Source organism: Phyllostomus hastatus, unplaced genomic scaffold (assembly GCF_019186645.2).
Source record: "Phyllostomus hastatus isolate PE091 unplaced genomic scaffold, TTU_PhHast_1.1 phas_contig_5, whole genome shotgun sequence".
Classification (NCBI taxonomy): Eukaryota; Metazoa; Chordata; class Mammalia; order Chiroptera; family Phyllostomidae; genus Phyllostomus; species Phyllostomus hastatus.
Window position 1 is genome coordinate 6,939,733 of NW_025333897.1, and position 24,159 is coordinate 6,963,891.

At 38.0% G+C, this 24,159-nt stretch overlaps 1 protein-coding gene across 1 annotated transcript in view; it reads left to right on the plus strand.

Moving 5' to 3' along the window:
• The window catches only part of LOC123823782 (zinc finger protein 850-like), a 39,610-nt gene extending 15,774 nt beyond the window's left edge, over positions 1 to 23,836 (plus strand). Inside the window, exon 5 of the mRNA XM_045846778.1 lies at positions 21,790 to 23,836. Coding sequence (XP_045702734.1) covers positions 21,790 to 23,252 — 1,463 coding nt within the window. The 3' untranslated portion in view covers positions 23,253 to 23,836. The remainder of the gene's footprint in view (positions 1 to 21,789) is intronic.
• The last annotated feature ends 323 nt before the right edge of the window (positions 23,837 to 24,159 follow it).

The following is a 24,159-nucleotide window of genomic DNA, read 5'->3' on the forward strand; positions in this document are numbered from 1 at the left end:
GGACATACAGATGGACATTAGAAATATGAAAGGATAGTCAATATCATTAATCATCAGGGAACTGCAATTCAAAACCACAGAGAGATACTACCTCACACCAGTCAGAAGAGCTATTGTTAAAAAGTTAACAAATAACGTGTTGGTGAAAATGTGGAGAACAGGGAACCCTGGTACACTCTCGGTGGGCTGCATCCCCTAGGGAATAAATATAGAATGGTGATTCCTCAAAAAAACTAAAAATAGATATATGACCCTTCAACTATACTTCTGGGTATTTATCTACAAAAATGAGAACACTAATTCAAACAGATATATGCACTCCTATGTTCATTGCAGCATTATTTATAATAGCCACTGTGGCAGTCTTAATTTGATTTTACTAAAATGTTTAAGTGCAATTAGAAGTGTTTAAATCCCATTTTATCTTGACATTTGGATAGGGCTAAAGGGTCTCTCTTACACACACACACACACACACACACACACACACACACACACACACATGCACACACACAGAGCTGACTGCTGGAACCTGGGATGTCTAACTTACCTTTAGGCTTCCTGTTAGTGACTCCAACAAAGTCTCTCTTTACTATGAATAATGTGATTTTGTCTTACTTGAGCTGTCAGAATCAACAAACTTGGTCTTAGAAAACAAGATAAGAATATTGGCCAGTCCTCCATTGATGATCCAGACCTTGGGGCCACTGAGGATGTAGTGCTTCTTATCTTCACTTAAGGTCACCCTGGTCTGTGTAGAGGCAGCATCACACCCACTGGCTGGCTCTGTCAGGCCTAAGGTGGCAATGTATTCTCCAGGTGCCTGTTTGGGCAGGTATTTGGCCTTCAGCTCCTTACTGCCAACTAAAATGATCCCCATATTCTTTTGGGACTTGTACCCCCAAAAGCCCTAGACTGTTCTGTTTCTCTAAAGTTTCCTTTGAGATTTTTTACCCTCAGTGAAAAATTTTTCTATGGGCTCCACAAACTGATTTCATGAAGTTCATCTTGGCTAACTTCCAGAAATGTGAAAACTTCTTTCTTATTGATTTTACCTGGGAAGAGCTCCTTGGCAAAAGTGCAGCTTGACAGCCTTGTGCGCATCCACTATTGGTTGACAGTGAAGGCCACCAGAATCTGGCAGGAAAGCACCACTGCAGCTACCCACACTGCCCCAAGTCCTTCATACTCCCTAGTTGATGACCTGCTTTTTTTTTAAAGTATATTTTATTGATTATGCCATTATAGTTGTCAATTTTTTTCTCCCTATTATTCCCCATCCTCTCTGCACCCACCTTCCTTCAGTAATCCTCACCTTAGTTCATGTCCATGGGTTGTACATATAAATTCTTTGACTTCTCCATTTCCTATATTATTCTTAACATTCCCCTGCCTATTTTGTATCCACCAATTATGCCTCTTATTCCCTGTATCTTTTCCCCTTCTCCCTTGCTGCTTCCCCACTAATAACCCTCCATGTGATCTTCTTTTCTGTGAATCTGTGATTCTGTTCCTATTCTAGTTGTTGCCTTAGTTGGTTTTTGTTTCTGTTTCTTTAGTTTCAGTTTAATAGCTTTGAGTTTGTTGTCATTTTACTGTTCATTGTTTTGATCTTTTTTTTCTTAGGTAAGTCCCTTTAACATTACATATAATAAGGGCTTGATGATGATGAACTGCTTTAAGTTGACCTTATCTGGGAAGCACTCATCTGCCCTTCCATTCTAAATGATAGCTTTGCTGGATAGAGCAATCTTGGATGTAGGTCCTTGCCTTTTATGACTTGGAATACATCTTTCCAGCCCCTTGCCTGCAAGGTCTCTTGAGAAATCTCTCGATTTCTTGCTCTTCCTCTTCTCCTTCTGGCACCCCTATGATTCGATGTTGGAATGTTTAAAGCTGTCCTGGAGGTTCCTAAACCTCTACTCATTTTTTTTTTCTGAATTCTTGTTTCTTCATTCAGTTCTGGTTGAATTTTTTTTTTGAGAATATAAAATATCTTTTTTTAAAAATTTAAATTATTTTATTGTTGTTTAATTACAGTTCTCTGTATTTTCTCCCCACCCTTCCCCCTAACCCCCCCTTCAAACCCATCTCCCCCCCTTGCTTCCACCCTCCCCCTTGGTTTTGTCCATGTGTCTGTTATAGTAGTTCCTGAAAACCCTTGTTCCCACTGTCCCCTCCCCCCACCCCTCTGGCTCTGGCTCTTGTTAGATTATTCTTAATTTCAATGACTGGTTATATTTTGTTTGCTCCTTTCTTTTGTTGATAATGTTCCAATTAAAGGTGAGATCATATGGTATTTGTCCCTCACTGCCTGGCTTATTTCACTTAGCCTAATGCTCTCCAGTTCCATCCATGCTGTTGCAAAGGGTGTAAGCTCCTTCTTTCTCTCTGCTGCATAGAATTCCATTGTGTAAATGTACCATAATTGTTTGATCCACTCATTTGCTGATGGGCACTTAGGTTGCTTCCAGCACTTGGCTACTGTAAATTGTGCTGCTATGAACATTGGGGTGCATAGGTTCTTTTGGATTGGTGTTTCAGGGCTCTTAGGGTATAATTCCAGCAGTTGAATTGCAGGGTCAAAAGGCAGTTCCATTTTGAGTTTTCTGAGGAAATGCCATACTGTTTTGCACAGTAGCCGCATCAGTCTGCATTCCCACCAACAGTGCACTAGGGTTCCCTTTTCTCCACAACCTCTCCAACACTTATTTGTTGATTGATTTATGATGGCCATCCTGAGCAGTGTGAGGTGGTATCTCATTGTGGTTTTAATTTGCATCTCTCTGATGGCTAGTGATGCTGAGCATCTTTTCATATGTCTCTGGGCCCTCTGTATGTCCTCCTTGGAGAAGTGTCTGTTCAAGTCTTTTGCCCATTTTCTAATTGGGTTTTTTTGTCTTCCTGGAGTGGAGCCATGTGAGTTCTTTATACATTTTGGAGATCAAGCCCTTGTCTGAGGTGTCACTGACAAAAATGTTTTCCCATATGGCTGGCTCGTTTTCATTTTAATGCTGTTTTCTTTAGCCATACTGAAGCATTTTAATTTGATGAGGCCCCATTTGTTTATTCTTTCCTGTATCTTCCCTACTTTAGGGGCCATATCTGTGAAGATGTTGCTGTGTGGAATGTCTGAGATTTTCTTGCCAATGTTTTTCTCTAGGACTTTTATGGTGTTACTACTATAGCCTCTTCAATAAATGGTGTTGGGAGATCTGGACAGCTACATGCAAAAAAATGAAACTTGATCACCCCCTTACACCATACACAAAGATAAATTCAAGGTGGATAAATGAATGTTTATTTTTTCCTATGGTTCCAAACCATTGAATTGAGTCCCGGTTCCTTCCCTTCACTGTTGGCTCCCTATATATTTCCTTTATCTCACTTTCTGTAGCCGTCATTTCTTCCTTTATTTTGCAGTTGTACTCAATAATTTGTGCGAGGATCCTGATTACCAGTGTTTTGAACTCCACATCTGATAGGTTGGCAATCTCCTTGTCACTTAGTTCTTTTTCTAGAGTTTTGATCTGTTCTTTCATTTGGGCCATATTTCTTTGTCTCCATGTAGCTGTTACATTGTAAGGGTTGGGGCCTTAAGTATTCTCCAGGGCAGGGCAACCCACTTTGCTGTGTGTGGTGCTGTATGTGGCAAGAAGTCAGAGAGGTACGATGCCGCTTACTTGGCTCTCGCTCTGCTTTCAGTCTCTTTCATACTTTCCACAAGTGGATGTGACATTTCAGGTGCTGCCCTAGTGCTGATTCCTGGGTGGGTGCACTTGTGTACATTCTAGGATCCTATGGGCCACTCCAACAGACTCTTTTGTAAGACTGGGAATTTCTTCCAACACTGCAACCCCCACAGTTTTTTACACCCAAGGGTTTTGAGTCTTTAATTTGCTGTGCAGGAACCCTGGATTGTGTGGTCTGTCTCGCTCATCAGTTGTTCCTTCTGGCTTATCTGCAGGCAAATGTGGGATCGGCCAGTCAGCCAGCCCCTGCCTTGTGAGTCCTGGCCGCCCTGGCTTCCCGTCTCTGCCCCTCTTACCATTTGGATGAATGTTTCTTCTTTAACTCCTTGGTTGTCAGACTTCCATAAAGTTCGATTTTCTGGCAGTTCTGGTTATTTTTTGTTTTTAAATTGCTTATTATCCTTCTTTTGGTTCTGTGAGGAAGCAAAGCTTATCTACATATGCCTCCATCATGGCTGGAAGCTGAAGTTATTGATGACATTCTTAATGTGGGCAAAGATTGGGTTTTAAGTAGCATAGCTTGAGGGATTTTTTTTGAAATATGAGAAAAGGCTCTTAATTTCTTAAAAATATACTTTTAAGTAATGGGAACACTGTCCATATTTTAAATGTTCTAGTTGTAGGATATTAATGATTTTTAGTTTTTTTTTTCACAGGGCATTACAAATGTATTTTAAATTTTATTACTTTAATGCAGAAAGTTTTAAATATATATAAGAATGGTAAATTGAACATCTAATGAATCCATTTTTCAGCTCCAGCAATTATCACAATGTTTCCAATCTTATTTCATCTATCCCCATTGACCTATGTACTCCTCAACCCTGATATATTTTAAAGCAAGTCCAAGATATCGAACATTAGGTCGCTTTTCTGTTTCTGCTGTTTAAAGTTATTAGTCTTATGCAACTTGATTTAGATGGGTGTTTTCATGTTAGATTCTCAGATGTGAGATTCCTGGGCCAAAAAGTTTAAACCTTTTAAAGCTCCTGGTATTCTAGTGCAGAAATACATAATCCAGTGAAGCTGATTTATCTAACTCAATTCAGGCAAGTATTAATAGTCAGCTAGTTTATTGAAAATGTTAAAGGGAAAAAGTATGATGTGCCAAAACCATTTTATCTTAACTGAAAACATTTAATTATAGATCTTTTATTCATTTTTTTATGTCAGGGTAGGCATTTTGTTTGAAAATGTGTTCCTGATTTGGAGTTCTGCCTTACTTTTCATGCATACTAAAGTCATAATGTGATAATCATAATTTAAGCTTTCAGATGTTTTTTGTTGTTGTTTTTTTTTTTGGCTTTTTTTTGTTTTACCCTGAGGGGACAACATAAAGATTCTTGCAATCCAATGTACGATAGAGAATGCTCAAGAACTGTGCTGTCCTATATGGTAGCCACTAGCTACATGTGCCTATTTAAATTTAACTTTAAAGTAATTTAAATTGAATAAAATTAAAAATTCAATTTTTCAGCTACCTAACCCTATTTTATATGCTTAGTTATTACATTTGACTCTGGGGTACTACATTGGACAGCTCAGATTCGGAACATTTTCTTTTTTTTTTTCTTTTTAAATGTATTTTATTGATTATGCTATTACAGTTGTCCCATTTTCCCCCTTCTCTCCCCTCCACCCTGTACCCCCCTCCCACCCACATTCCCCCCCTTTGGTTCATGTCCATGTGTCATACTTATGAGTTCTTTAGCTTCTACATTTCCCGTACCATTCTTGCCCTCCCTCTATCTATTTTCAGCCTACATTCTATGCTACTTATTCTCTATACCTTTCCCCCCTCTCTCCTCCTCCCACCCCCCTGCTTCTAGCCCTCCATGTGACCTCCATTTCTGTGGTTCTGTTCCTGTTCTAGTTTACTTAGTTTCTTTTGGTTTTGCTTTAGGTGTGGTTGTTAATAATTGTGAGTTTGCTGTCCTTTTACTATACATGTCTTTTCTTTATCTTCTTTTCTTAGATAAGTCCCTTTAACATTTCATAAAATAAGGGCTTGGTGATGATGAACTCCTTTAACTTGACCTTATATGAAAAGCACTTTATCTTCCCTTCCATTCTAAATGAGAGCTTTGCTGGATAGAGCAATCTGGGATGTAGGTCCTTGTCTTTCATGACTTGGAATATTTGTTTCCAGCCCCTTCTTGCCTGTAAGGTCTCTTTGGAGAAATCAGCTGACAGTCTGATGGGAACTCCTTTGTAGGTTACTGTCCCCTTATCTCTTGCTGCTTCTAGGATTCTCTCCTTCGTTTTTTACCTTGGCTAATGTAATTATGATGTGCCTTGGTGTGTTTCTTCTTGGGTCCAACTTCTTTGGGGCTCTCTGAGCTTCTTGGATTTCTTGGAAGACTGTTCCCTTTGCCAGATTGGGGAAGTTCTCCTTTATTATTTGTTCAAATATGTGCTCCATCTGTTGCTTTTCTCCTTCCCATTCTGGTACCCCTATAATTCGGATGTTGGAACGTTTAAAGGTGTCCTGGATGCTCTTAAGCTTTTCCTCGATTTTTTGAATTCTTATTTCATCATGCTTTCCTGCTTGGTTGATTCTCTCTTCCTTCTGGTCCACTGTATTGTTTTGAGACTCAGATTCCTCCCTTTCACTATTGGCTCTCCTCCGTGTATCTTCCTGCATCTCTTTTATGGTAACCTGCATCCTTTCACCTAAATTGCGCCCAAAATCAACCAATTCCGTGAGCTTTCTGATCACCAGTGTTTTGAACTGTGCATCTGATAGATTGGCTATTTCTTGGTTGCTCAAAAGGATGAGTCTTGGGGGACTGATCTGTTCTGTTGGAAACATGTCTTATGTCTTTCCCTGTCTCTCTCTCTTTTTTTTTTTTTTTTTTTCCGGTCTGGTCGCTCTTGTTACTGTGGGGGATGGAGCCTTAGGTGTTCTCCGGGGCTGGGCACCCTGGTCGCTAGATTGTGATGTTATATGTGGGGGCGGAGCGGGGGCGGGGGTGTGAGGGAACAATGGTGGTAGTTCCGTTCTCCTGGGCTCAGACCCTTCTTTGGGATCCTGGGCTGCGAGCTTTGCCCTGGTCCACAATCACTGCCTCACTGAGTCCGCCAGCCGCAGCTTGCGTACTCAGGGATCACTGCTGCGTTCTTGCACCCCAGATGGTGGTCGCGCCGATTTCGAGCCAAATTTTCCCCAACCTCCGCGCGCCACTGACCCGCGCCAGCCCCGCGCCCGCCTGGCTCGTCGTCTCCTACCAGTCTGGATGTACGGGTCTACTTCAACTTCTTGGCTGTCTGACTTCCATTCAGATAAATCCTCTGTCAGTTCTGACTGACATTCTGTCTGTAAATTATTATTGTTCTAATCTTGGTTGTGTGAGGAGGTATGGTGTGTCCACCTATTCCTCCATCTTGCTCGAAGTCAATCAGAACATTTTCATTATTTCAAAAAATTCTTTTGCTCATTGTAGAGTTCCTCTCCTGTGCACAAGGTTTTCACTGTTGATTTATCTCCATATAATTCAAGAGTGTTTTTTGTGTGTGTGTGTGACTAGCTTTATGGAATTTCCCAAAACATTGTGCTTAATTTTTTGTTTGAAAAACTCTTTTTATTGTTTGTTATGATATATTTAAAAAGAATATATATAAATTTTAAAGTATAACAACAAAAACCTGTGACTCTGCCACACTATTCAGGAGCTAGAATAATTTACAGTGCCATTACACCTAGCTTGTGTTTATTTTTAATTCTCTTTTACTACTTCCCTAATGTCCCCATAGCACCTAACCTGATTTTTGTGTTTATTCTTCCTTTGATCTTTTTATATGATATAGTAATACTTTTGATTTATATTTAAAAAAATGAACGAATTATTTTTTTTGTTTATGCTATTTCTTTTGTTTTTGCATTTTCTCCCTTTCCCAGCCACACACTCTCCCCTCCCTATGTCATTCTCCATAACGTCCACGTTCATGGGTTGTGCATAAATGTTCTTTGGTTAATCCCTTCACCATCTTTCATCCAGTACCCTCCCCTCCCCTCCAGTAGCTGTCAGTCTGTTCCATGTATCTGTGCTTCTGTTTCTATTTTGTTCATTAGTTTATTTTATTCATTAGATTTCACTGACTGGCTTATTTCACTTAGCATAATATTCTCTGGGTCCATCCATGTTGTTGCAAAATCTAGAAGTTTCTTTTTTACTGCTGCATAGTATTCCATTGTGTAAATGTACCACAGCTTTTTTTATCCACTTATCTACTGATGGGCACTTAGGCTGTTTCCAGATCGTGGCTATTGTAAGTAGCACTGCTGTGAACATAAGGGTGCACATATTTTTTTGTATTGGTGTTTTAGGATATTCAGGATGTATTTCAGAAGTGGAATCACTGAGTCAAAAGGGAATTCTATGTTCATTTTTTTGAGGACACTCCATACTGTTTTTCACAGTGGCTGTACCAGCCCGCATTCCCACCAACAGTGTGCTAGGGTTCCCTTTTCTCTACATCCTCTCCAGAACTTGTTGTTTAATGATTTATTGATGGTAGCCATTTTGACAGTTATGAGGTGATATCTTCTTGTGGTTTTAATTTTCATCTTTCTGATGATTAGTGATGTTGAGCATTTTTTCATATGTCTGTGGGCCATCTGTATGTCTTCTTTGAAGAAATATCTATCAGGTCCTTTCCCATTTAATTGAATTTTTTGTCTTCCTGGTGTTGAGTTTTATTAGTTCCTTATAAATTTTGGAGAATAAACCCTTATCAGATGTATCATTGGCAAAAATGTTCTCTAATACAATGGGTTTCCTGTTTGTCTTGCTAATGGTTTCTTTAGTTATGCAGCAGCTTTTTAATTTGATGTAATCCCATTTGTTTATTTTCTTATTTGTTTCCAATGCCCTAAGAGATATATCAGCAAAAATATTGCTACGTGAGATATCTGAGATTTTACTGCCTTTGTTTTTTTCTAGGATTTTTATGGTTTCATGACTTACATTTATGGATTTTGTCAATTTTGAGTTTATTCTTGTGTATGGTATAAGTTGGTGGTCTAGTTTCATGCATGTACCGGTACACTTTTCCCAACATCATTTATTGAAGAGATTGTCTTTGCTCCATTGTATGTTTTATTCACCTTTGTCAATTAACTATTGATTATAAAGGCATGGGTTTATGACATGGGCACTGGCCAGCAGTGTCTGCAGCGTTATGGATGAGATGAGATGGACTACTGAGTCCTGTGAAGGAAAAGGGATGGCACAGCCACTCTTTCAAGGGGAGAGAACGCTGACCTTTGCCTTGACAGGTTTTTATCAGCTTTCTAATAGCATACATCAAAGAAGGTTTTCATTCATTATGCTTAGGTTTGCTTTAGGTAATTACTTTTTACAGATAGCAATGGAAAGGAAGTTACTGATTACTTCTTACAGATTAACAAGGAAAAAATGTTGCAAATGGAAGGGAACAATAAGAGTAATTGGTCTGGTTACACTTCAGTCCTTGGAGAATTAGCACAGACTTCAGGGAGTTACTTTAAAGATATGCAGTAAGCATTTGCTGCCTGAACTCTGGGTGAAGGAGTTTTAGCAAGAGCCAGTCTCAAAGCTGCCTAGGTATAATGCAGGCCTGATTTCCCATGGGAGAACCAATCTGTGGGTTTGGCTCCTGTGTGCCACAGCACACCTATTGGGCTTTTCAATAGGGCTGAGCTACAATTGTCATTGCCAGGCAGATCGGTTCCCTGTAGGTTTATTCCTAGGCTCTCTTCCTGTTCCATTGGTCTATGTGTCTGTTCTTATGCTGGTACCAGGCAGTTTTTATTACAGTACAGTGACCTTATAGTATACAAATAAGTGGAAGCATACGCCGAGTTCATGGAATGGAAAAATTGACATCACTAAAATGTCTTTTCTACCCAAAGCAATCAATACATTCAACACAATTCCTATTAAAATACCAATGTCATATTTGACCGAACTAGAATAAAATTTCCAAAAATTTATAGGGAACCGCTAAAGACCCCATATAGCCTCAGCAGTTCTACAAAAGAAGAACAAAGCTGGAAGTGTCACAACTCCTGATATCAAATTGTAAGGCCACTATAATAGTTTTGCCCTGTATGTTTGTATCCCTAAGCAATGTATTTAGTTTTTTTGCTATTGAATATTATAAAAATTGGTTCATACTATATGGAATAGTCCCTGATTTTTTTCACTTAATATGATATTTATAGGATTCATCTTTGTTAAGTGCACAGTCCTCCAGACTGCAGAATATGCCCAAGACTTCTGACACCTGCTGAAAACTCAAGGGGTCCAAGAGTCATCCTCATTTCAGATCAGCTAGTTACAAATTTGAGGATCTTCATGGACTCCCTCAAATTTTGTAATTGACTAGACTAACTCACACAACTCTGGAACCTAATACTATATCTATGATTAGTTTTATTATAGCATAAGAATACCAGCAAAAGGATTAGAACCAGCCAAAGGAAGAGACACAGAGCAGAATCTGGGAGGGTTCCACAGGTGAAGTTTCCATGTCCTCAGGGGTGCATTTTCCTGTCATTCATGCATGACAGTACAGAGTGTAGCAAAAGTAGGTTTACACCTGGGAGTTTGCAAAACACAGAGTTTATTCTTACAGTATTATTTTCTACGTGAACAGTGATAAACCTACTTCTGCCTTACCCTGGATGCATGGAATATTGCCAGTCCAGGATGTTCTCCTGCACTTGAGTGTCCAAAGTTTTTGATTGAAGCTTAATTACATAGGCATAATTGATTAAGTTATTGCACATATGATTGAACTTAATGTCCAGCTTTCTTCCTTTCTGTGGAAGCTGATTTCATCCGACCCACGCACCCAACCCTTTAATCATATAATTCATCTTTCTGGCATGGGCAACCCCCACCAGGAATCACTGAGTAAACATAAATTGTCAAGTGTGGTCCAAGGGCCTCACTCTGAAAACAAAGATACTCCTATCACTTGGGAAATTCCAGGATCTAGGAGAAATGCCTGACCTCTTTTAGGGAAAGTTAATTATTTTTACTACATAATAGTGAATGTAAAATTGTACTATATTTTTAGTTTTTATTAATTAGGCTTAACATTTTTTAAATATATTTGCTATTTATACTTACCCTTTTTTTTAATGTTACATTGACTATATTTTTAAGATTTTATTTATTTATTTTTAGAGAGGGAAGGGAGGGAGAAAGAGAGAGAGAGAGAAACACCAATGTGCAGTTGCTGGGGGTCATGGCCTGCAACCTAGGCATGTACCCTGACTGGGAATTGAACCTGCGACACTTTGGTTTGCAGCCCGTGCTCAATCTACTGTGAGCTACGCCAGCCAGGGCTTTATACTTACTCTTTATATGAAATTTTGCCATCTTTGTCACTAGGCTGTTTATTTTCTTAATACTTAATTATTTTGATAGGAGTCATTTATTTATTTACTTACAATTGTAAAATATGAATAATCAAATTTATTACCGTCTTAACTTCTTTGAGTATAAATTCATTGGCATTAAGTTCATTCACATTGTTGTACAATCATCACTGCATTCAACTGCAGAATTTTTTCATCTCTCAAAATGAAACTATGCCCTCATTAAATAATAACTCCCAATTCCTTTCTCCCCTGTATCTGTGAATTTCAGTACTCTAGGGAACTCATGTGAGTTGAATCATACAATGTTTCTCCTTTCATGTATGACTTATTTTACTTTACTTACCTCAAGTAAAGTGTCCTCAAGGTTCATCTATGTTGTAGCATGTGTCAGAAGTTTCTCTTTAAGGCTGAATACTATTCTGTTGTATACATTTACTGTATTTTATCTATCCGTTCATTCATTGATGGATACTTGAGTTGCTTCTATCTTTTGGCTATTGCAAATAATGCTGCTAGGAACATGGTGTACAAATATCTCTTTAAGTCTCTGCTTTTTTTTTTTAAAGATTTTATTTGTTTATTTTTAGAGAGGGAAGGGAGGGAGATAGAGAGAGAGAGAGAGAGACATCAATGTGCGGTTGCTGGGGGTTCTGGCCTGCAACCCAGGAATGTACCCTGGCTGGGAATCGAACCTGGGACACTTTGGTTCCCAGCCCGCGCTCAATCCACTGAGCTACACCAGCCAGGGTAAGTCTCTGCTTTTAAGACTTTGGGCAGATACCCAGAAGTAGAATTGTTGGGTCATATGGTAATTGTATGTTTAATTTTTTGAGGAACTGCTATACTGTCTGTTAGATCGGAATTGCTTAAGAAACCAGACAGATACAGCAAGCTAAGGAGCAGGGTTCATTAGTGGAGCATAAGAGGGAAAAGTGGAGCCAACCAAGGGAGGCTGGGACTCGTGGGGGAAAGTGGGGCCAACCTAGAGAGGTTGGGGAGCCAACCAAGGGAGGTTAAGATTCACTTGGTTGTTCTTAGGGCAGGGTTTTTAAGTGCAAAAACCCGAGAAGGGTAACTGGTTGGGGTGTCAGAGTGTGATTGGCTAGAGCTAGTTGCTGGGTGCCATTTCTGCTGATCTTTGTTCTTGATACATCTTGTCAGCCTCATGTTAAAGCTGCATCCTGTTATGCAGGTTAGGCCAACCCCAGACCCTAATCTTAGCCAGGTATCTGTTTGTCCTGGGTAGGGTTGGCAGGCAGTTTCCCAGGCAGGCATTTTCCCAGGCTAGCTTCCCACAATACAGTTTTCCTGCCTGGTGATTTCCATTCCTCCTAGGCCTACGTAGGTCTGCCACTCTCACATTGAACGTACCATTTTATATTCTCATCAGCAATGCACAAAGGTTTTGATTTCTCTGCATTCCCACTAATATTTATTTTTTTTAAATAATAGCCATTCTAATGGGCATGAGGTGGTATCTCATTGTGGTTTGGATTTGTGTTTCCCTAATGATTAATGATGTTGAGCATTTTTTCATGTGCTTATTATCTATTTGTATATCTTTGGAGAAATAGATATTCAAGTCCTTTGCCCTTTTTAATATTGGCTTGTTTGTTTTTCTGTTGTTTACTTGTAGAAATTCTTTGTATATTCTGGGTATATAATCCCTTATTGGATATGTAATTTGCAAGTATTTTATTTTGTGGGTAGCCTTTCATTCTGTTGATGGTGTGTCTTAGTCCATTTGAGCTATTATAACAAAGTGCCATAGACTGAGTAGCTCGTAAACAATAACATTTATTTCTCAGTGTTCAGGAGGCTAGAAGTTCAAGATCATAGTACCAGCATGCCCTCTCTTTCTGTTTTATAACTGTTGCCTTCTCACTGTGTCCTCATGTTGTGAAAGGGCTAGTGATTTCTGTGGAGACTCTTTTATAAGGCAGTAATCTCATTTTTGAGGGCTCTACTGCACAACCTCAGCACCCTCCAGAGGTGGGGGGAAACATAAACATTCAGATCACAGCATGGTGTTCTTTGATGCTCAAAATTTAAAATTATTTTTTCTTTTTTTATATGACTTTTGATGTCATGTCTAGGAAATCACTGCCATATCCAATCTCATAAAGCTTTTCCTCTTTGTTTTCTTCTAAGAGTTTTGTAGTTTTAGCTCTTGATTTCTTGATCTGTTGATTTCCAGTTTTATTTCATTGTGATTGGAAAAGATACTTAATATAATTTCAGTGTCTTCAAATTTATTAAGACTTGTTTTGTGGCTTTGAAGTGTTTTTCTGGGCTTCCTGGGAGACAGTTTTTATTGACTATTTTCCCTCCATGTCCCTTGCCCCAATACACACACACACACACACACACTTATGGTTTCTGAGTGTTTTGTTGAAAATATGACATTTTAAATAATATAATATAGCAACTTCAATCCTTCCAGGAATTGTTAATGCTGTTTTTACTTTTTTTCTTTAAAATTTATTTGTTTAGTGACTTGTTTGGACTAATTTTGCAGTCTGTTTTCCTACAGTGTGTGGCCATTGATGTCTCTGCTCAGTTTTTTTTGTGGTATTTATTTATTTATTTATTATTTAGTTATTTTTAGAGAGGGAAGGGAAGGAGGGAGAGAGAAAGAGAGAGAGAGACAGATATCAATGTGTGGTTGCTGGGGGCCATGGCCTGCAACCTAGGCATGTGCCCTGACTGGGAATCGAACCTGCGATGCCTGTGTCGCAGCCCACACTCAATCCACTGAGCTATGCCAGCCTATGCAGGTTTTTTTATTCTTTTTTTAAAAATATATTTTATTGATTATGCTATTACAGTTGTCCCATTTCCCCCGTTCACTCCCCTCCACCCTGCATACCCTTTCCGACTCACATTCTCCCCCTTTAGTTCGTGTCTATGGGTCGTACATATAAATTCTTTGGCTTCTACATTTCCTATACTATTCTTAACCACCACCCCTGTCTATTTTCTACTTACCATCTATGCTACTTATTCTCTGTATCTTTTCCCCCTCTCCCCTCCTCCCACTCCCCTATTGCTAATCCTCCATGTGATCCCCATTTCTGTGGTTCTGTTCCTGTTCTAGTTGATTGCTTAGAAATTAATATTTCATAAAATAAGGGCTTGGTGATGATGAACTCCTTGAACTTGTCCTTATCTGAGAAGCACTTTATCTGCCCTTCCATTCTAAATGAAAGCTTTGCTGGATAGAACAATTTTGGATGTAGGCCCTTGCCTTTCATGACTTGGAATAGTTCTTTCCAGCCCCTTCTTACCTGCAAGGTCTCTTTTGAGAAATCAGCTGACACTGGTGGGAACTCCTTTGTAGGTTACTGTCTCCTCTCTTGCTGCTTCTAGGATTCTCTCCTTCATTTTTGCCTTGGCTAATGTAATTATGATGTGTGTTGGTATGTTCCTCCTAGAGTCCAACTTCTTTGGGACTCTCTGAGCTTCCTGGAAATCTATTTCCTTTGCCAGATCAGGGAAGTTCTCCGTTATTATTTCTTCAAATAACTTTTCCACTTGTTGCTCTTCCTCTTCCCCTTCTGGTACCCCTGTAATTCAGATGTTGGAACATTGAAAGGTGTCATGGAGATTCCTAGGCCTCTCCTCATTTTTTGAATTCTTGTTTCTCCATTCTTTCCTGTTTGGTTGTTTCTTTCTTCCTTCTGGTCCACTCTATTGATTAGAGTCCCAGTTTCCTTCCCATCACTATTGGTTCCCTGTATATTTTCCTTTATTTCATTTACTGTAGCCTTCATTTTTTCATCTAATTTGTGACCAAATTGAACCAATTCTGTGAGCCTCTTGATCACCAGTGCTTTGAACTGCGCATCTGATAGATTGTCTATCTCTTCATTGCTTAATTGTATTTTATTCTGGAGCTTTGATCTGTTCTTTCATTTGGGCAATTTTTTTTGTCTTGTGGCACCTGTTAAATAGTGAGGGGCGGAGCCTTAGGTGTTCATCAGGGCGGGGCAACCCACTTTGCTGGGTTGTCACACAGTATGTGGGGGTGGGGTCTGAGAGGGAACAATGATGCTTGCTCTGCTCTCTGTTGGATCCCAGTCCCCTCCACTGCTTCCTCCAAACAAACTGGGCCCTTCTGGTGCTGATTCCCATGTGGGTGAACCTGTGTACATTCTAGGACCCTATGGGTCTCTCCAACGTAGTCTCCCGTGAGGCTAGGAGTATCTCCCTGTGCCTCAACCCCTACAGGTGCTTTCAATTGGTGTTTTGAGGTCTTATTTCCTGGTGCTGGGACCCTGGGCTGCACGGTCTGTCTCTCTTCCCAGTTTTACCTGGTTTATCTGTGCTGGAATGTGGGACTGCCAGGTCAGCCAGCTGCCTGGTGTACAGTGCTTCACTTCACAATCACCACCCTGTGCCTGGGTCTGCCTGCTGCTGCCTGCACACCTAGGGCCTTCCCACTGCCATCTTGTGCATCTAGTGCCTTGCGCACCCAGTGCCACTGCTTTTTGTGTCTCGACCCCTCTCTACCCAGCTGTCTGACTCTGTCCCACCTACTGGTCTGGATGAATGTGTCTATTTTAACTCTTTGGTTGTTGGACGTCCATACAGTTCAATTTTCTGTCATTTCTGGTTGTTTTTTTCTTTCTAAATTGTTGTTGTCCCTATCTTGGTTGTACAAGGAGGCACAGTGTGTCTACCTACGCCTCTGTCTTGGCTGGAAGTCCTTATTATTTTTATTTAGAAGCCTAGAGGAAAGTTTTTACCGATTGACTTGTTTACTTTAGTGGCTATAGTATAATTCTAGTTTTCTATTTGATCATGAGTAAGCTTTCATATAAAGTTTCAATATTATTGGCATTGAGTTTTATATTTATTTTATATGTACTTTAATTATATCTTTAAAATATGGAAGATAGGCAATGAAGATCTAACATCTTCATAATGAGTTCCAATAAAAGTGCAATGAACAATAATCAAGAAAAATGATTCAAGGTGACTTTATTATAATTATGAACAAAAGGATTGGAATTATGTTTTATAACAGTTCACCATGTGTCCAGGAAAAATTATATCTTTGGCATCCAGGCATAAATTACTTAAAAGTAAAAAATTAGATTGCTGTTTGGTCTTTCTATAGCAAAGCTTCATTAAAGAAAACAATTTATATTTTTCTATTAAGTTTTGAGCTAAGAATTTTATATGTAGCCAAATTATTGAGTACATGTAGTAGCAGAGTATATTATTTCTGTAACTTCTTCCTGACGAATCCACTGGGAAATGAGCTGCAGAAAGACGAAATAGAGACATATCAACTTAAGGACTGGTGGTGAGCATTAAATATACAATAATCTGTATATTTAACATCCAGTGGTATTATTAAGGGAGAGAGTATAGTTTTATTGTTTAGGTATAGTAGATACAGTATAATTCTCCAAAATGTAGTGTGAGAATGTGGAGAATATATGAAAAAGTATAATAAGCTTGCAAATTATCTTATAGGTATTAACAGGAAGTAGTTACTTTGAATCAGAGGCTGGGGAGAGAGAAAAGAGGTTAGTAATTACTTTCAGTATTTCTCATAATAGAAAGTCTGTAAAATAATAGCAAAAAAGAGAGAGAACAATAATTATATAAATTTATTACATAACCATTGGATCAAAACCTAAACTTTACTAAATATGAAAAGATATACCTCAGAATACATTATAAGTAAAAAAGTCTACAAATTGAAATACTGTATATAAAAGATAAGGATGTGTGCATGTTCGAGTGTTTATGTATCATAAATCAAAATGATAGCACAAGGCCAAACACTGATTATACTAAAGTATGCTACTATTTAAAACAGGGAGGATATTATAATTTTTTTAGAAGTTTTCTTCAATTGTTACCTACAAGGGAAGGGAAAGAAGTAGGATGAAGATTTCTTTGACTATACTTTGCTTTGTAGATTTGAGTTGTGAACTATATAAATTTCCTATACAATTTTAAAATAATTAAATTTAGAAAAATTTCTGAGATCGAAAGAGAAGTGAAGTAATTCAATATTAATATGTATCCAGTGCAAAGACAAAAGAAACTAATGTCCCTCCTGCCAAAAAAACCCCTCTTTACCTTACATCATTTTTAGTAATAATATTAGTGGTAGAAGAATTGATATTGTTATTCTGAGAATATTGTGTATGTAGTGAGGAATAAAATAAATGAGCAATTTAGGTGGAGTCTTTGAAAACAGATTTTCAGTATGAGATAAAGGAAACATAGATGTATGATTGATAACATTAAGTAAAAACCATGTAGCCCTGAATATGAATTAGAGGGATTATTTTGAACTAAACCTGTATTTTATCTTTAATTATATATCTTATAGAGTAAAAGAGACTTAAAGATATCAATCAGTTTTATATATAGATTTCATATCCATCCTGGTTCACACAAATGGAAAATTACTCATTTATAATTAAGTAATTAAATAGACTAAATGGATATTTGATCTTATAGTTTTTTTAAAGGATTGTATTTATTTATTTTTAGAAATGAATAAAGGGGAAGGGAGGGAGAAAGAAAGGGAGAGAAACATCAATGTGATCAATGTGTGGTTGCCTGTTACAGGCCCCCTACTGGGGATGGACCTGTCCTGCAACCCAGGCATGTGCCCTGACTGGGAATCAAACCTGTGACCCTTTGGTTGGCAGGCTGGTGGTGCTCAATCCACTGAGCTACACCTGCCAGAGCAGATACTTGTTCTTAAAGAATTGCTGTTAAATTTTCAGTATGATTACTATATTATTACACTTTTGCCAAAATGTCCTTGTCTTAGAGATTCATGCTGAAGTATTTCAAGATGAAATAACATGATGCCTGGAATTTGCTTCAAAATAATCTGGAGCCCTGGTTAGTGTAGCTTTGGATTGAGTGCAGGCCTACGAACCAAAGGGTCACTGGTCACAGTCAGGGCACATGCCTGGGTTGTGGGCCAGGTCCCCTGTAGAGGGCATACGAGAGGCCACACATGTCTCCCTCTCTCCTTCCCTTCCCTTTTCTATAAAAATAAATAAAATCTTTTTAAAAATCTGTGGAATTTGCTGCGAGAAGTGAATGAATAAAGAAAATTATAAGTCGGCAGTTGTTAAAGCTGAGTAATTGTTACATTGGTTTTTTCCACTTAAATAAGCTTGCTTTTTTTGTGTGGCAGACAATTTTAATGCAAAAATAAAAAATAGAGAGTGACACAATAGGTGGATGGTGAAGTGGGAACTAACTATAGCAGGTCCTCAAATAATGTCATTTTGTTTTCTCTTTGTAGGAACTTAACTCTCATTTATATTAATAAGCCTGTGGTAAAATTGGTTTCATTATAGGTTGGTTTGCTTAAAGTCATAGAATCTATCTGTGACGTTAAGTGAGGATTTATTGTAGTATGAAATTTTGTAAAGCTAGGGACAAAGAAGTGATTTAGCTGCATGGGCAGGTCCTCTGATCAAGATCAAGGAAGTTGTGTGTGTGTGCACTCTACAAGAGAATATATGGGAGTGTCTTTGTATGCTGATGGGACCAAAACAGGAGATCAGGAAAAATCCTTTTTGAAGGAGAAGGGGGTGTGAACTGCAGAAGCATATAGGAGAAGAGGTTATATCAGAGATGATGTTCTTTAGTGCCCAATAGTGGTATTGGCCTTGGCAAGAGCACTTTATCAGCAGAGATAACAGACAATTGGAGTTTATGTACAAGTTGGTTGATTTGCTTACATAAAGGAAAATGTTCTCATTCTTACTTTTCTTTTTCTCTCAGTGAAATAATCAGTATGGACATCAGTTACAAGGTAGTTTTCAGGTTTTAGGAGAGAGAAAAGGTGGGGAATATTTTTCCCAGAGTGAAAGAATAAGAAATGTAGTAGGGATGAGGGGAAATACTGAGGGTGTATTTGAGCCGTGTGGTTATAGTCAAGATGGTGTGTTTTTTACCAGGCATGTTTAACTACTCAGGTGGAGAAGAACAATGGGTGGGATTGGATTTACTCAGGGTTAGGAAGATGAGTGCAAGTTAAGTTATAATGATGGACTGTGGAATTTAAGCTAGATTAGGCCATTGGGAATATAATTGACAGTAAAATTAACATTGCAGATAATTAGGGCATGAACGAGAGGATGATTATAGAATAATATTTACCTTTCTGCTTGAGTTTTGGAGGTCTTTGGTTTCTGATTTTTTTTCATGCTTCATTCCTTTCACATTTGTCTTCTTTATGATAGACTTTTATGAAAAGCAGCGCAGGTGCAGAACAACTTAATATCATTTTCCTTGCTTAGTCCTCCTTCACCCTTTTTCCCTGAACCTTCTTTTGTAGTAATAAGAATGATAGTAACAACCACTTCTTGACTCTTTATGCCAGCTACTTTATATATATTATTTCTAATCTTCATAAGTTTATGGAACAAGTATTTCTATATTTATTACTATATGATGAAATTGTGATTGAAGTAGGTAAAAGTAATTTGTTTGTAACAGGTCATCATCAACAGAGTGTGGTATGAAATGCTAATCCCTCAGAATCCTGTTCTCACTGAATCTCATTACTACTTTTTCTTTTATTCTGAACCATTTCTCAGCCTTTACTGTCAAATTATTCATTATTATAGACTTTGCCTGAGTTCCTTTCTGTATTATTTCAAGGACAATCTTTATAGCACCTGCACCAAATGATAGTTTCATTGTATCCACAAAACCTATCATACTGTAGTCATAGCAATATTTGTATTATAATCATTCTATACTCACTCAACATTTTAGAATATTCTCAGTGTGTTCCATTATCTAGATTGCCATTCTCCATTATTTCCTTCATCTTACATCCAGTATACCCTTTGTTAATAGAGTTCCTAGTGTTCTACTTTACCCACTCATTCTACCAAACAGTTGGTGATCCTCATCTCCCAACATTCTCAGTTCCCTTTGCTTAATTAACATTACATAGGTCTTTTATTATGCTTTAAACATGTTAGGATGCCTGGGGCGGGGGGAATACAGTTTTCTGGGAAGTACAAATATAGTGGTCTTAGACAGACAGGAGTGGAAGGGAGACCCTGAGAAAGAACCTGGAGGAACAAAATAGAGTGTGTTTTGGAAGAAAGGGTAAGTAATACCACAAGTTTAAGTGAAGATTAAAAGAAAATGCACCTCAGTTCAGTAGTTGAAATAAGGAGACAGAAAGGATAGACATGACTATGCAGGGTGCATTAGTACAGGTATATGTATAAATAGAGACATGGTTGGATAGATGGGTGGTTAGGTATATGTATTATTTTTCTATTTGCATCATTTAATCATCTAGCTTTGGTTGTAATTTTGTTTTAGCCTCTGAGGGAAGTGATGAAGTAAAAAGCATATACAGGGTTTGGGACAAATAACACCCCTTTTTATTTCAAAATCATTTATTACAAAATCATAGGCATGTAATTCTGTAACATAGCAATATCACACTTGAGCATACCACATAACATTTTAGGTGAAATGTTCAAATTAAAACTATATAGTATTACACCCATATTATTACCCTACCAACCACACTCAAGCAGGCCTTACTTCTGCCAGACACTGTATTTTCAGTGATGGGGAAGAGATTAAAATCAGGGACAAGTGCTTAGAACTATTCTATAATTATAAACACAAACTGGACAGATACATGCATATATCTGTATTTCTCTTTATCCCTATAATAATCCCCTTTTATTAATCCATTAATTGAATGGATTAATTCATTCAATAAGCAGTTGAATGAATTAATTAAACCATTCATTTAACAATTTATGGAAACCTATTATGAGTAAGATGTTGATTATTCTGTGTTGAGAGATATGCCATTGTTCCTTCCTGCCCCTTAAGAGTTTTAACAGTAAGATAAAAGATTACATATGAATAAATAAATGATTGTATAATTCTAAAATCCAGAAAACTGCAATGAGAGAGAATGAAGTGAATTTAAGTAGGATTATCTAGCTCAAACTTTCTAAGGAGGTACCTTTTTACCTGAGACTTATAGTATAATATGAAGGCAGCCATGCAAAGTATCAAGTTTAGAGAATTTCTAACAAGCTGAACAGTCTATGAAAACATTTGAAATGGTAGAGAGTTGGTTTATATCAAATGCTCGCAGGTGATGAATATTTCGTACATAATGAACTGTGAGAATGGGTTGAGATGTTGGATAGAATTTTGATTGAGATATGTCCAAGAAAAGATATGGAGGATCTCATAAACTCTGGTAAGGTGTTTGGATGTTATTCTAAGTATAGTTGGAAACCACTGAAAAATTCTAAGTGGGATTCTTAAATTTTGTACAACATTGGAATTAGCTAGTCGAGTGTGTTAAAAATAGGAAACCTAAGACCTATTGCTCTAAATTCTTATTTACTTGATGTGAGTACGCTGACATTCAATTTTTAAAATAGACTATTTAGATGACTCTGATCTACACCAAAATTTAAAAACTACTCACTGTACTTACTTTTCTAAGAACCCTCTTCACAGTTCTTACTGTTTATGCTCTTGATCTCTTTTTCAAATTGAAGTCTATGTATACCATACTCACTTATTAGGGACATTATTATTATTTCTACCATAGAAGTTTTATTTCTTTCCAAAGAGGAAATACCATGTGTTTACTTTCTGGTTATCTTTCAGGCTTGGAATTCGGATGTAAGACCAAGGAATTGCGTCTTCAAAAAGAAATCTGTGAAGTAACATCAGCCCAGTGGATGGTAATGGAAAAAAGTTATAGCCTTGTAGGCTCCAGTGTCAGAGATGACTGGGTATGCAAAGGCCAGTTTGAGAAGCAAAAGATAAATCAGGGTGGATATCTGGGGGAAGCACTAATGACTTACGAAAAAATGCCAACTTGCAGCCTGAAGACATCTCTTGTTCTACATCAGCAAATTTTTCCTGGAGAGAAACTCTGTAAATTGAAAGAATGTGGAAAACCCTTCATTTATGGCTCAGGACATATACGACAGCAAGGAATTCATGTTGGTGAGAAACCCTATAAATGTAAGGAATGTGGGAAGGTCTTTAGTCATTTTTCTTATCTTACTGAACATCAGAGAATTCATACTGGTGAGAAGCATTTTGAATGTAAGGAATGTGGAAAAGCTTTTATTCGTGCCTCACATCTTATTCGACATCAGAGAATTCATACAGATGAGAAACCCTATGAATGTCAGGACTGTGGGAGGGCCTTTAGACAATCTGCAACCCTTACCCGACATCAAAGAATTCATACTGGTGATAAACCTTATAAATGTAAGGAATGTGGGAAGTCTTTTATTTGTGGCTCAGAACTCACTCAACATCAGAGAATTCACACTGGTGAGAAACCTTATGGTTGTAAGGAATGTGGTGAGGCATTTAGACTGCGTTCACAACTTGTTCAACATCAGCGTCTTCATACTGGTGAGAAATGTTATCAATGTAGGGAATGTGGAATGGCCTTTGTTCGTAGTTCACAACTTACTGAACACCAGAGAATTCATCCTGGTATGAAACATTATGAATGTAGAGAATGTGGGAAGACCTTTATTTGTGGTTCCCAGCTTTTTCAACATTACCAAATTCATACTGGTGAAAAGTCCTATGAATGTGCACAATGTGGGAGGACCTTTATTTGTGCCTCACAACTTACTCAACATCAGCAAATTCATACTGCCAAGAAACCCTATAAATGCAAGGAATGTGGAAAGGCCTTTACTTGTGTCTCAGAACTTACCCGACATTATAGCATTCATCATGGTGAGAAATGTTATCAATGTAGGGAATGTGGAAAGGCCTTTACCTGTGTCTCAGGACTTACCCGACATTATAGCATTCATCATGGTGAGAAATGTTATCAATGTAGGGACTGTGGAAAGGCCTTTACCTGTGTCTCAGAACTTACCCGACATCATAGCATTCATACTAGTGAGGAATGTTATCAATGTAGGGAATGTGGAATGGCCTTTATTTGTAGTTCACAACTTACTGAACACCAGAGAATTCATCCTGGTATGAAACATTATGAATGTAGAGAATGTGGGAAGACCTTTATTTGTGGTTCCCAGCTTTTTCAACATTACGAAATTCATACTGGTGAAAAGTCCTATGAATGTGCATAATGTGGGAAGGCCTTTATTTGTGCCTCACAACTTACTCAACATCAGCAAATTCATACTGCCAAGATACCCTATAAATGCAAGGAATGTGGAAAGGCCTTTACTTGTCTCTCAGAACTCACCCGACATCATAACATTCATACTGAATGTATGTAAGGAATAATGAATGAATGAATGTATGGAATGTGGAAAGGTCTTTAGACAGTGTGCACATCTTAATCAACATCTTAGAATTCATAATCTAATATAATTAATGTAGGAAACCCTTTATCTGCCTTTCATTTGTTGTAGCTCATCAGATTTCATGCTAGAGTAAAATACAGTTGATGTGGCAGTTCCTTTGACCTGATATTCAGTTTATTCAGAATCAGAACATTTAATGCTGAAAAAATGGGTAATGAATGTTGAAGAGTTTCTATTATAACTCAAACCTTGTTGAATTTTACGAATTCAGACTAGAAAATGTGAATGAGAAAAGGCTACTATTTACTATTATGTGCCATTAGGCAATTTAACTTCTGTGTGCTTAAATTTACTAATTGTTAAACTGTTGATGGTACCTATTTGTAATAAAGAGTCTGACTCCAGTTTTGATGTTTGACCACTGACTTTTTAAGCTTTACATTTCTCTCCACTTTGGCCCCACAACTGGACAGGCCCCTCTTCCTTTAGAGCCAGTGGGAAATTTAAATTTTGCAAATTTCAGCCCATATCCAGTTCTACCTCCTGTCTACTATGAAAGCTAACCTTTTCCCTCCACCTGCACAAGCTACCCCAGATACGTTTGTGCAGGCCCTCCTCTGCCCAGGTGTCCCATTTGTGAGTAAGAAACTTTCAAAATCTCTTGATGTGTGGAGTGTCATCAGCCTCAACAATCAATATAAAATTGGGAGGGAGAGCAATCCCTGCT